The sequence below is a fragment of the Plecotus auritus genome, assembly GCF_963455305.1.
Source record: "Plecotus auritus genome assembly, chromosome: 3".
Taxonomy (NCBI): domain Eukaryota; kingdom Metazoa; phylum Chordata; class Mammalia; order Chiroptera; family Vespertilionidae; genus Plecotus; species Plecotus auritus.
This window is the reverse complement of record NC_137772.1, coordinates 227,647,190-227,659,425: the sequence shown is the minus strand read 5'-3', so window position 1 is coordinate 227,659,425 and position 12,236 is coordinate 227,647,190. Positions and strand designations below refer to the sequence as shown.

General features: G+C 63.3%; 1 protein-coding gene across 1 annotated transcript; it reads right to left on the bottom strand.

Moving 5' to 3' along the window:
- Positions 1 to 3,004: 3,004 nt before the first annotated feature.
- Positions 3,005 to 11,888, bottom strand: TRABD (TraB domain containing). Its single transcript, XM_080660465.1, has 9 exons — positions 11,812 to 11,888; positions 6,801 to 6,865; positions 6,495 to 6,573; positions 6,018 to 6,184; positions 5,692 to 5,832; positions 5,112 to 5,222; positions 4,893 to 5,032; positions 4,365 to 4,649; positions 3,005 to 4,229 (listed from the first exon to the last, which is right to left on the bottom strand). Exons 2-9 carry the CDS (start codon positions 6,831 to 6,833, stop codon positions 4,052 to 4,054), a joined length of 1,134 nt encoding a protein of 377 aa, XP_080516591.1. The 5' UTR covers positions 6,834 to 6,865; positions 11,812 to 11,888; the 3' UTR covers positions 3,005 to 4,051.
- Between the last annotated feature and the right edge of the window lie 348 nt (positions 11,889 to 12,236).

The window sequence follows — 12,236 nt, the reverse complement described above, 5'->3', positions numbered from 1 at the left end:
GCAGGGCAGGACAGCCAGGCCGGGCCTGCAAGGGTTAGGGGTCAGGGTCAGGGTCAGGGTCAGGGTTAGAGCTTAGTATTAGGGTTATGATTAGATGTTAGGACTAGCGTTAGGGTTATAGCTTAGGGTTAATGTTAGGGCTCAGGTTAGAGCTTGGGGTTAGAGTTTATGGTTATGGTTAAAGTTAGAGGTTAGGACTAGGGTTAAGGTTATGGTGAGAGCTTATGGTTAGGGTTGGGGCTAGAGCTTAGGGTTAGGGTTAGAGCTTAGGGTTATAGGTTAGCATCATGGTTAGGGTTATAGCTTAGGGTTTGGGTTAGAGTTTAGGGTTAAATATTAGGGCTAGAGCTTAGGGTTAGGGTTTAGAGGCAGAGTTATAGGTTAGGGTTAGGGTTAAAGCTAGGGTTAGAGTTTAGGGTTTGGGTTAGAGGTTAGACGTTAATGTTAGAGCTTAGGGTTAGAGGTAGGGTTAGGGTTAGAGTTAGAGCGTAGGATTAGGTTTTAAGTTTAGGCTTAGAAATTAGGGTTAGGGTTAGAGGTTAGGGCTAGGGTTAGTGTTATAGATTAGAGTTACAGGTTAGGTTACGTTTAGAGCTTAGTGTTAGGGTTAGAGATTAGGTCTAGGGTTAGAAGTTAGGGCTAGGGTTAGTGTTATAGTTTAGGGTTAGAGCATAGTGTTAGAACTTAGGGTTAAGGTTTAGGGTTATGGTTAGAGCTTAGGGTTTGGGTTAGGGTTAGAGTTAGAGTTTAGGGTTAGGGTTAGAGGTTTGCATTAGGGTTAGTGTTAGAGCTTAGGGTTAGGTTTAGGATTAAAGCTTAAGGTTATGGTTAGGGTTATAGCTTAGGGTTCAGGTTAGAGCCTTGTTTTAGAGGTTAGGTTTAGGTTTAGGTTTAGAACTTATGGTTAGAGGTGAGGATTGGGGTTAGAGTTAGTGTTTAGGGCTAGGGTTTGGGTTACGGTTAGAACTTAGATTCTGGGTTAGAGGTTCACATTACGGTTAGTGCTATAGCTTAGGGTTAGGTTTAGAGGTTAAGGTTAGGGTTAGACCTTAGAGTAGGGGTTAAGGTTAGGGTTGGGGTTATAGATTAGGGTTAGGGTTAGCATTAGTGTTAGAGCTTAGGGTTAGTGTTAGGGTTATGATTTAGGGTTAGAGGTTAGGGTTAGGATTAGAGCTTAGGGTTAGAGGTTAGGGTTAGAGATTAGAGTTTAGGTTTAGGATTAGAGTTTAGGTTTAGGGTTAGGGTTAGAGCTTAGTGTTAGAGGTTAGGGTTAGGGCTAAGGATTAGGGTTTGGGTTAGAGTTTGAGTTTAGTGTTAGAACTTAGGGTTAGGGTTAGAGGTTAGTTTATGGTTAGGTTTAGAGCTTTGTGTTAGAGGTTAGCATTAGGGCTTAGGGTTAGGGTTAGAGTTTAGGATTATGGTTAGGGGTTAGGGCTAGGGGTTAGGGTTAGGGCTAGGGCTAGGGTTAGGGTTGGGGTTAGGGTTAGGGTTAGGGTTAGGGTTAGGGGTTAGGGCTAGGGTTAGGGTTAGGGTTAGGGTTAGGGTTAGGGTTGGGTTGGGGTTAGGGTTAGGGTTAAGGTTGGGGTTGGGTTGGGGTTAGGGCTAGGGTTGGGGTTGGGGTTAGGGTTAGGGTTAGAGTTTAGGATTATGGTTAGGGGTTAGGGTTAGGGTTAGGGTTAGGGTTAGGGTTGGGGTTGGGGTTACTTAGCAAGCCCTGTTTGTAGTCTTTGGGGCATTTCTCAAAGGCCCGCGGCGTCTTCCTGACCCGTCTGTACGCTGAGTCGCTGTTCAGCCTCCTGTGTATGGGTGTCCCAGAGCCCAGGGTCCCAGGCAGCCCTGCCCGGTGCCCCTCCTCTCCGAGAAGGATGAGTGTTATTTGAAAAAGTGGAACATTATTGTTTTTCTGCTCAGTTTAACACAAACTAGCATTGTAACACATTCAAAATTTCAGATAGGGTGAAAGTTCACAGCTCCTGTCCAGTGTGATGGGGGTTAGTCACACCCACCTTGAGGCTGCCTTTGTTACCTAACGCTGCACCCTGGGTGTCTTTCTCTGTGGGTTCCCTTAGAGCAGTGGTTCTCAACCTTCCTAACGCCGCGACCCTTTAACACAGCTCCTCATGTGGTGGTGACCCCCAACCATAACATTTTCGTTGCTACTTCGTAACTGTCATTTTGCTACTGTTATGAATCGTAATGTCAATATCTGTAGATTAGGCTCTATCTGCTGAAGAGCCTAAGACCATCGGAAAACACAGATACTTACATTACGATTCCTAACAGTGGCAAACTTACAGTTATGAAATAGCAATGAAAATAATGTTATGGCTGGGGGTCACCACCACATGAGGAGCTGTGTTAAAGGGTCGCGGCATTAGAAAGGTTGAGAACCACTGCCTTTGAGGGATGTTTAGGTTTCGCCCGTCTTTCCCGACCCTGAACCGCTCGGTGACATCTGTGCCCAGGTGTGAGGTCTGAGGATGGTGAGCCGCCGGGCCCAGCCCTTCCTGCCAGCCTTGGACGGTAACCTCTCTTGGTTTTCACAAGTGATACACGCACAGCATCTCCTGCCTCCATGCCGCAGGTTCCGGCTTCTTCCGGCTGGGCGGTCTCACCTCCGGGAGCCCGTGGTTCACCCCATCTGAGAGTTCTCTCCTGGGGCAGCTGAGGGCCAGGGGCTAGCGTCCGGGAAGGCACAGTGCCCTCTGGGGGACTGGGCCAGAGCCCCATGCAGGCTCCCCGACAATCCAGCAGGCGGTGGAACCTTGCTCCTGGAGAAGGTACCCCATCTCCTCAGCTCGGGACACCCACCTCAGGCGCCTTCTCTTTTGGACATGGCGGTCCCTTAGGATCGAGGGTGAGCTGGTCCCTGGCCTGACTCAGGTCCTCCCACTGTCTCAATACCGCCTCTCCCTAGCGTGTCCCCCATGGACCTCCCTGCTGCCCTCCCCACTGTGGCCCTCCCTGGTCACTTGAGTCCGTTGTCACACATTTCACAAAACAGGAGCTTCAAAAATTAGCTTTTATTTGTTTTTAAGGAACACGCACACAAGCGGGAGGACAGGAAGGACACGGCCAGCCGAGGCCCCAGGCCCAGCGCTGTGGGTTTCACCTGATTTGGTGACACTGTGTCAACACAATCACACGTGGCCAGACCGGCTGCAGGGACGCGACGTCATAAACACAACAGGATCGACTGACACACACACACACGAGTGATGCCCGAGGCGGAGGTGCTGGGTGGGCCGGCTCGAGCCTGTCTGTACCACTGAGGTGGGTGTGCGGGGGATGGGGGCACCTGCTGGCATGCGTGCAAACTGGCAAGCCCTGGTGGACACACACCATCTGCCACGGCGTTCGGGAGACCCCGGGACCCCACCAGATGCACAGGAAGCAGGTTCAACCCCCACAGCTCGGCAGGCTCCCACCCCTGCGCCCGGCCCCACTGCCAGGGCTGAACCTGCCCCACGCTCACCCTCAGGATCGAGACCCAGGGAAAAGCCACCCTCTGTCCCAACCAGATTTAAGGCTAGTATTTCCTGACATTTGCTTCAGTTTGTTTTCTTTTAAGTTAAAATTACCTGAGTAAAAAATTTCACAAATTTAAAAAAGCCTAAAACACACAATCTCTGCAGGCAGAGCGTCCGGGCTCCTGTGTTTGGCCCCCCTCGCTCCCCTGGGGTGACGCTCCCGGAGCCAAAGCAGAGCTGTGGGTGCCCGGGCCTCCCGGACCCTGTGGCAGAGCCTGCGGCTGCTCCTGCCACTGGCACCGGCGAAGGCACGTGAGGGAGGGGCTGGCAGCCGGGGCCCCCCACGCCCACCGCTGGGGCTCAGGGAGCAGGATACAGCTCAGGCCCCCGACCCTGGCCTGATGCCCGTGAGCCCCGTGAACCGTCTGGGGAGCGGGGGAAGCCTGCGCTCAGCAGTTAAATGATCCTTTATTTGGGTGGGTTGGGGGGCAGGCGAGCTCCTCGGGGCCAGCCTGTGCCCTCGGCCGGCATGGGGAGCAGCCACAGGCGGCCCCTCAGCTGCGGTGGCTCCTTGGTCCTTCCTACGGGTCCGGCCGGGCCGAGGACGCCCGCTGCAGGCAATACTGGGTGGCGGGCAGCGACAGGACCAGGCGGGCGGTGCGGCGCCCCATCCAGTACAGGCCGTAGCCCAGCAGGCCCAAGAAGGTGGCCTTCACAACCAGCCGGGACACTCGGCCGGAGATGGACGGCGGCGGGATGCTGGGGAGGGAGGGCGGGCTGGGCCTGGCTCCGGGTGTGTGCACCCAGCCTCGGCCCCGCCCAGCCGTGGGGGCCCCCACCCCCACACCGGCCTAGCTCAGCGCGCGGGCGGGCGGGCGGGCGGCAGGCACTCACGTCATGATCTCCTGGATGTTGAGGTCGGTGGTCCAGTTCTTCTCGATGCCGGGGACGTGGCCCATGCCCACGACGCCCACCACCACGGAGGGGACGCACTTCCGGGGCTCGGCGTCAGAGGCGCGGGGCAGCTCGAGGCGCCGGGCGGCCTGCCGCAGCATGTAGGTCAGGTACACGTCGCGCTCCGAGACGATGGTGCGGTGCAGGTCCGGGAACTCGCCGATCATCTCGGCCATCATCTGCTCCAGCAGGTCCTTCTGCTTGCACCGCTCCACGTCGTCCTTGCTGGGGGGAGAGGGAGCTGCCAGCCCGGCCGGGCAGCAGGCGGCTGGGCTGCTCAGCCAGGGCGGGGCCAGGCCCCTTTGCGGGGTCACGGCGAGGCAGGGCTGGAGGCTGCCTGAGGCTCGGCCGCAGGACGAGGGGCCGTGCGCGGAGGGTTAGGCAGACCCCTTGTCATTTTGGGGGTCGCCCCCGGGCTACTGGCCACCATACCTGGGCCGGGATGGGCAGGAGGCCGAGGGGCCCTACCTGATGGGGTCGGACAGGAAGCACAGGCCCCAGGCCAGCTTGACCTTCTGCCAGAAGGAGAGCGCGGCGATGGCCCTCTTGAAGGTGACGGGGATGGGCCGGTCCCCCAGGTGGAACTTGCAGAAGGGCACCTTGCTGGCCTGGGCAGAGGCCGGGGTTGGCGGGGGAGGCCGCAGGCCTGGGGGCCCGTCCCGAGCCCCTCCCCCGAGCCAGGCCCACCTCCTTGAAGGCCTCCCGGAACTCGCCGCCGGGCGCCATGCCCAGCTGCTCCGTGATGTGGGCCGACACCTTCAGCAGCAGCATCTGCATCAGTCCCGACATGACCCCGTTCTGCAGAGAGAGGCCGGCCAGGCTGAGCCAGGCCACGGGGGGCCCCGCGGGCCCTGGCCATGTGGACCCGCCCAGGGCAGGCCCGCCTAGGGCTGCAGGGTGGACAGTCTGCTGGCCCCTGCCCTGGACGCTCCTTCCCTCCTGCCCAGCCCAGCACTCCACTGCCCACGGCGGCGCAGTGGCCGAGGGCTTGGGGCTGGCGGATGGCAGGACGACACTGAGACCCCACCCCCACCCGAACCTGCTCAGAGTCCCCAACGCCGCCTCCGCTGTCAGACACGTGGTGAGGGAGAGGGCAAAGGGGCCTCGACAGGCAGAGCCAGGGCGGGCCGGCTCCCGGCGGTGACCGGAGGCCGGGTCTACCTTGGGTCCCGCGACCGGGGCCCAGGCGGGCAGAGCAGGGAGCAACCCGTCCCCTGGGGCCGGCAGGGCGGTGGTGAAGGTGCCCGGGTGCCCGCGGCCCACGCACCTGCCGCACGGCTTGCTGCAGCTTCTCCAGGCTGATCTCCTTGGCCTCGCGCAACAGCGTGCGCTCGTCCATCTTCAGCATCGACACGCGGTACTGGCACAGCTCCACCACCACCACGTCGGGCTGCACTGCGCGGATGGTCTGCAAGGACGCGTCACTGCCCCCCTCCGCGCCCCCCCACCCCCCGTGCGCCCTCACACCCACCCCACACAGGCCCCCCTTCAGTCCTTAAGCAATCGAAGAGAGGGCGCTCCAGAACAGGGCTGCCTGCCCTGGGAGCGGGGGAGGGGGGCGCAGGGCGGGAGGCCCAGCGTGGTGGCGGTCACCTTCACCACGTCCTTCTTGCTGTCGTCGCTGAAGTGGGCAGTGCCCACCACGTACACCCGGCTCCCGTCCTCGGCCACCAGCTCTGTCACCGTGCGCGGCAGCCGGGGCCGCTCTCGCCGCCGTTTCAGCTTCATTTCCAGCAGCAGGTTGAAGGCGTCCGCGTCGGCTGCAAGGACACAGGCTGCTAGGGTGCGCGGAGCCCCGGGCTCTCAGCGCTGCAGGGGCGCCAGGAGATGTGGGGGGGGGGCATGTCCCAGGGAGAGGTCACGAGGTGCGCAGCCCCCGTCCTGGCTCTTCAGTGAGGGGTGCCCACGCCCTCCGTGGGGAGCGCAGGGAGGGCTCTGACGTGCTGGGTCCCCACCCGCAGCTCTGCTCACCACGGGGCCTGGGAGCCCCCAACGCCCAGGCAGCAGGGCCCGCCCACCCCCGCCGCCCACCCCCGCCGCCCAGCACCACGGGGTCTGGGGAGCACAAACACAGGTTCTGGGGTTCTCCAGGAGGCACCCTGGGCACCATCTCCGCAGCTCCTGAGGTCCCCGCGGGGTCCGCATTGGTCTGCAGAGGGAAGGGTGTGTCTGAGTTGGGGCCCCCTGCCTGGGGGCTGCCTGAGGCCCAGACATCCACTCGACCCACAGGCGCCCCGCACAGGTGCTGCCGGGAGCTCCCCCGCAGGACCAGAAGCTCTGGTGGCCACCGCTCTGCAGGCCGCCCTCTTGGGAACAGCTCTCCCCCGAGGAGCTGGCCGGGCCCTGTGCCCCGCCACCGCCCACCGGGGGCCTCACCTCCTGAGCCGGCTGCTCCTCCTCCTCCTCCATGACTGCAGGAGGCTCTGCACCGACCAGGGAGCCTGAGGAGACAGGTCCGTCCTCACTGGGAGCCCAGGCCGTGCAGGGGGCTCGGTGGGGAGCGGGGGTCTCGGTCAGGGGACCGGGTCTGGTTGGTCATCTTGAATGGCCCTGGGTGGGACCGACATCACCGGCCACCAGGGTCCCAGCCGGACGCAGCAGGTGCGAGACTCCGCCATAGCCACAGCCAGCCCTGCCGCCCGGGGCCTCAGCGGGGCTGCCGCCCCCCCTCCTGCTGACCCAGAGGACCAGGCTCCCCCTGACTTTGGAACGAAGCGCAAGTGGCAGCCGTGAGCCTGTGTGTCACAGGAGTGCTGGGCCCGGGCTGTCTCGGCATCTGTGGGCGCAGAGCGTGGCTGCTGTCCACGGAGCCAGCCACGGGCAGATGTCCGCCCGGACGGGAGGCACACAGGCTGGGCCTCTCCACGCGACCCTGGTGTGAGGGGAGGCGCAGGCACAGCACCTGGCACGGGCCTCCCGCCGGCACGGGCCGGAGCCGGGGTCCGGCTGCCCCAGGACAGGCGCCGCACAGACCCGGAAAGGCGAGCGCGCTGATCAGACCCACCAGGCCCCGCAGACGCCAGGCCGTGACTGGGCGGCCACGGAAGGGACGGTTGCTTGGCTGTAGCCGCGTCTGGCGGCGTGGGGTTTCACAGCCTGTCGGCCAGGGCCAGACGTGGCCGCACAGGTGCACCTTGGGGCTTCAGGATGGGCTTCAGCAGCAGCAGCTGCTGGGGGACACACAGGACAGACCCCCAGGGGCTGCAGGACGGGCCAGGGTTCACTATTTTTAAAAAAAATATATATATATTTTACTGATTTTTTTACAGAGAGGAAGGGAGAGGGATAGAGGGTTAGAAACATCGATCAGCTGCCTCCAGCACACCCCTTATTGGGATGTGACCACAACCACAGTACATGCCCTTGACCGGAATCGAACCCAGGACCCTTCAGTCCGCAGGCCGACGCTCTATCCACGGAGCCAAACTGGTTAGGGCTCACTATTTTTTTAAGTTTTAAAATTTATTTATTGATTTCAGAGAGAGGGAGGGAAATATCAACTCGCTTCCCCACTTACTGATGCATTCACTGGCTGATCCTTATAAGTGCCCTGGCCAAGGATCGGACCCGCAACCTTGGCGTGTCAGGATGACGCTCTAACCAACTGAGCAGCTGGCCAGGGCTCAGGTTCACTACAGAACTTTTGTGACAAAAAGGAAAAACAGCCCGGCCGGCGTGGCTCAGTGACTGAGACTGACCTGTGAACCAGGAGGTCACGGTTTGATTCCCGGTCAGAGCACATGCCCGGTTGCCCTGGTGGAAGGGTGCAGGAGGCAGCCCATCAGCTGGTTGGTGTTTCTCTCTCTCTCCTTCTCCCTTCCTCTCTGAAATCAATAAAAAAATATTTTTTTAAAAAGGAAAAACAGAGAGTAGGATAAGCATGATACCAGGTCAGGCCCTGTCCCTGGCCTCACTGCTGACCCGGCACCTCAGGGCCCCTCTGAGCTCCCGGCTCCTCCCTGCAGGGAGGCGCGGTCTGGGCAGGTGGAGCGGCCGGGGCAGGGCTGCCTCCGGTGTAACGGCCGGGCCTGCTGTCCGGGATACTCAGAGGGACCTGGGCTGACCAGGAAGGGGGCAGCCTGTCCCGAGGATGAGAAGGGCCAGGAAGAGGAACAACAGGCTCCAGGCGGCCAGCGAGGAGGGTGGTAGTCAGAGCCCCCGGGTCAGGAAGGGGAGCCCGAGTCTGGCCTGGCCTCCTGCGGCATGTCCCCACCCGGAAGTGGCGGCAGCACCGCGGGCACCTGGTCACGGGCCGTGGCTCACCTGGGCCTCGCCCCTCCCGGCACCTCCCTCCTTCCAGCTTCACGGCGCACAGCTCTGCCTGACACAGGCACCGCCCCGAGCAGAAACAGGAAGCTGGGCCTGAGCGCCCCGCGATCGCAGCCTGGGGCCTCCACCTCTGGGGCCCTGGGCAGCCGGCGAGGAGGGTGGCGGTCAGACCCCCGAGGGAGGCCACCCATTCTCACTTCCTAGCAGCACAAGGACTAACACGGCTTCGGAAAACCCACTGTGCTCGCAGCCGTGAACGGAGGCCACCACGGTGCCTCCACCTTCCCTCCCGGCCTCCGGTGGCCACGGGGCTGCCCTCACCTTCCTTGCCCTCAGCCTGGCCAGACGCACCCTCTGACACCAGGAGGAAGCCAGTGCCGGAGGGGGCCAGGCAGGCAAGCCCATCAGGCCACAGCCACGCCTGCCTGCAGCCCGTGATGGCCGGGCCACCCAACGGCAGCCGCAGGACCTGGGTCCCCCTTCCCACGGAGCCCATCCCAACCCCGGGAGGCGCTCTCTGGCCTCATCACATGCAGGCGCCACCTCCTAACACTGTCTGGTGCCCTCACCCCGGCAGGGCCTTGGCGATGCCCACGCAGGACGGACGTGACGGGTTGTTAGCCCTCCTCCCCTCTCCCCAGTCACCATCATGCGTTTTCCAATCTGTATGGCTGGACCCTGGAGGGAGCACAGGGCCGAGCCCCGTGGATCGCTGGGCCCAGCCTCCTCCCTGCACCCCCGGTGGCTGCTGGGGAGGCATTTGTGTCCTTCCCAGTTTCCTGGGGCTGATGGGTGCCACCAGTTCCTCCCCCACTGTAGGCTGCAGGGACCAGCGGACACTGGCTGACACCCTCCCAATCCAGGCTCCAGAGCCCAGCCCCTACCAGCAGGAGCCTCTGCCAGACCCGTCCTCACTCCCCTGTCCACGGAGCACGGCCTGGGGTAGGTGCTGGGCACAGCTGTCAGAAGGGTGCCGCCCGAGCCAGCCCGCCCCAGCCAGTCTGTCTGGTCAACAGGTGGGCTCGGCCACCTGCCAGCAACTGTGCTTCGGGCGACCGTCACCCGGTTGGCCAGCCCTCGGAGCCTTAGCGCTGTGGCCGGGCAGGACGCTTGTACCAGCTACGACTCTTAGCTCCCGCCGCCCAGCCGCCCGCACACAGCAGGGCCTCCCCAGGCTGCAGGGCGCATGCCACACACATGCTCCTGGGCCCATGGACACGGCCTCCTGGCTTCCCGCTGCTGGGCCGACCGCAGGCAGGAAGCGAACACCGAAGGGCGGCCTGTGCCCCTGCAGAGGGACTCACAGCACCCCCCAGGTGACAGCAGAAGACGCACCCACACGCTTCCCGGAAAACAAACCCCCAATTGTGGGAGATCCTGAGGACCCGAGAGGCCCCGTCTTGTCAAGCACGCCTTGGGAGGGGCTGGCTCGGAAGGCGGGAAGGGCCCGGCCTGTGTGGCTCAGTGGTTGAGCATCCACCTAAGAACCAGGTCACAGTTCACTTCCTGATCAGGGCACATGGCCGGCGTTGCAGGTTCGATCCCGTGTGGGGCGTGCAGGAGGCAGGCAGCCGATCCATGATTCTCTCTCATCATTGGTGTTTCTATCTCTCTCTCCCTCTCCCTTCCTCTCTGAAATCAATATATATATATATATACAAAAGGTGGGAAGAACCGCATGTGTGTTAGGGATCCACCGTGGTGTGTAGCCCAGTGACACAAATCTGAGAAACACGTCCGGTGTCCTGCATGGGGGGCGTTATCCGGCTGTAGGGCAGAACCTGAGGTCCTCAGACAGTTCATGGTGTGAGTGACAGGCCATTGGTTCCCCACCCATCCAGCCCGGGCAGCTGTCCCCTCTCCTGAGTCCATTGCTATAGACTGAATTCTGTCTCCCCAAGTTCATGTGTTGAAGCCCTAACCCCAACGTGATGGTGTTAGGAGGTGGGGCCTCTGGGAGGTGGTCAGGCTCAGATGGGGTGTGGGGGGTGGGACACGCATGATGGGATGAGGGCCCCTGAGAAGAGGCCCCAGAGAGCTGGCCACGAGGACACGGGCGAAGGCAGCCCCCCGTGCAGCCGGGAGGAGGGTTTCCCCAGCGCCCCAAGCAGCCAGCCCCTCGATCTTAGGTAGGCGGCCGGCCTCCAGAACGGGGAGAACAGGATGCCTGAACGCTGACCACGGTGTTTCCTTGCGGCCGCAGGCGGACTGAGACACCGGCCTCCTCCCCTTCCCTCTAAAAACTGCGACCCAGACGCGGCCTCCCACGCCAGGCGGGCTTCCGGGTGCCGGCCCTGACCCTGGCCCTGGCCCTGGCCCTGGCGACGCCCCGGGGTCCGGCAGGCCCGGCTCGGGGAGGTGTGGCGACGTGCGGGATCGCCGTGATGACACACGCCGGCTCCAGGCCAGCTGGAGGCCTCCATGGCTCCTTGTCCAGCGCCCCGGCCGCCCCTCCCGGAAGCCGCCGATGCTGGTGCCCACACCGACCACCACGCGGGCCCCGCGCCTGCCCGCCCGCCCGCCCCCGGGCCCTGTCCGGGCAGATCTGCCCGCAGCCTCAGACGCGGCACCGCGGCCGCCCTGGAGGGCTGACGGGGACTCAGAGTCGGGGCGCCCTCCAGTCACATCGCAGGGGGGGCAGCCGCAGCAGCACGAGAGCCCGGCCCGGGAGCGCAGGGAGCCGGGGGCCGTCCCTCCAGGGGACGGGCAGGCTGGGGGGACCCACCTGCACCCTGCCCGGCCCCTGAAGCGCCTGTCCTGACCCCCGAGGCGGCCCAGGCCGTCCGCGAGGTCCCGGCTGGGGTGGCGCGGCCGCCGAGGCCGCCTGGACGCCCCCCGCGAGGGTTTCCACAAAGACGTGAACTTCGTGGCACGTAAGTTACATCCCGACAGGCAGCGTCCCAGACGCGCGGGGGCCGGGCTGTCACCGGCTCCTCGGGCTCCCCCGCCATATGGCAGCCCCGCTCCGCCCGCCCGAGGCCGCCGCCGGGAGGCGCGGGGACCCGCGAGACCCCGTGCCCGCAGCCCGGGCCCCCGCCCCTCCCCGGCCGCGCCGCCCGGGCCCCGAGACCCCCGCCGTCGGCCCGCCCCGCCCCCGCCCCAGGCCCGCGAGACGTACCGGGGCGCGCGGCGCTCCTCAGCCGGCCTCCATGCGGCTCGTAACCCCACCGGACGGGGCGGGCCGGGGCCGCGGGGCGGGGCGGCCGGACAGGCCGGCGGCCGGGCCCGGAGCGCGCGGCATGCCGGGAAGCGCAGTTCCTCACGCCGCCAGCTCGCCTCCGCGGCGCACAAACGGACTACATTTCCCAGGGAGCCGCGCGCTGGCACCAGAGGACTGCAATTCCCAGAAGGCCGCGTGCGGGAAAGCGTCGCTCCGCCCCGGAGACTCGGGTCCTGGGACACCGGCGGCGGCCACGGTGACGCGAGTTCGAGTCCCCGGCCCGCCGCCCGGGCGGGAAGGCCTTGCGAAACCCTTAAATTCTCTCTGATGGCAGCTCCCAGTCTGTCAAATGGGGACGATGTTCATACAGCGTCCACAGGGTG

Bases quoted from the DNA above. Each gene is read 5' to 3' on its own strand.
- TRABD (XM_080660465.1), bottom strand. From the start codon at position 6,833: ATGGAGGAGGAGGAGGAGCAGCCGGCTCAGGAG. The intron at 5,033-5,111 runs GTGGGCCTGGCT...GCCTCTGCCCAG, and splicing joins TCCGGGAGGCCTTCAAGGAG to GCCAGCAAGGTGCCCTTCTG. The intron at 4,230-4,364 runs GTGAGTGCCTGC...CTCCCTCCCCAG, and splicing joins AACATCCAGGAGATCATGAC to CATCCCGCCGCCGTCCATCT.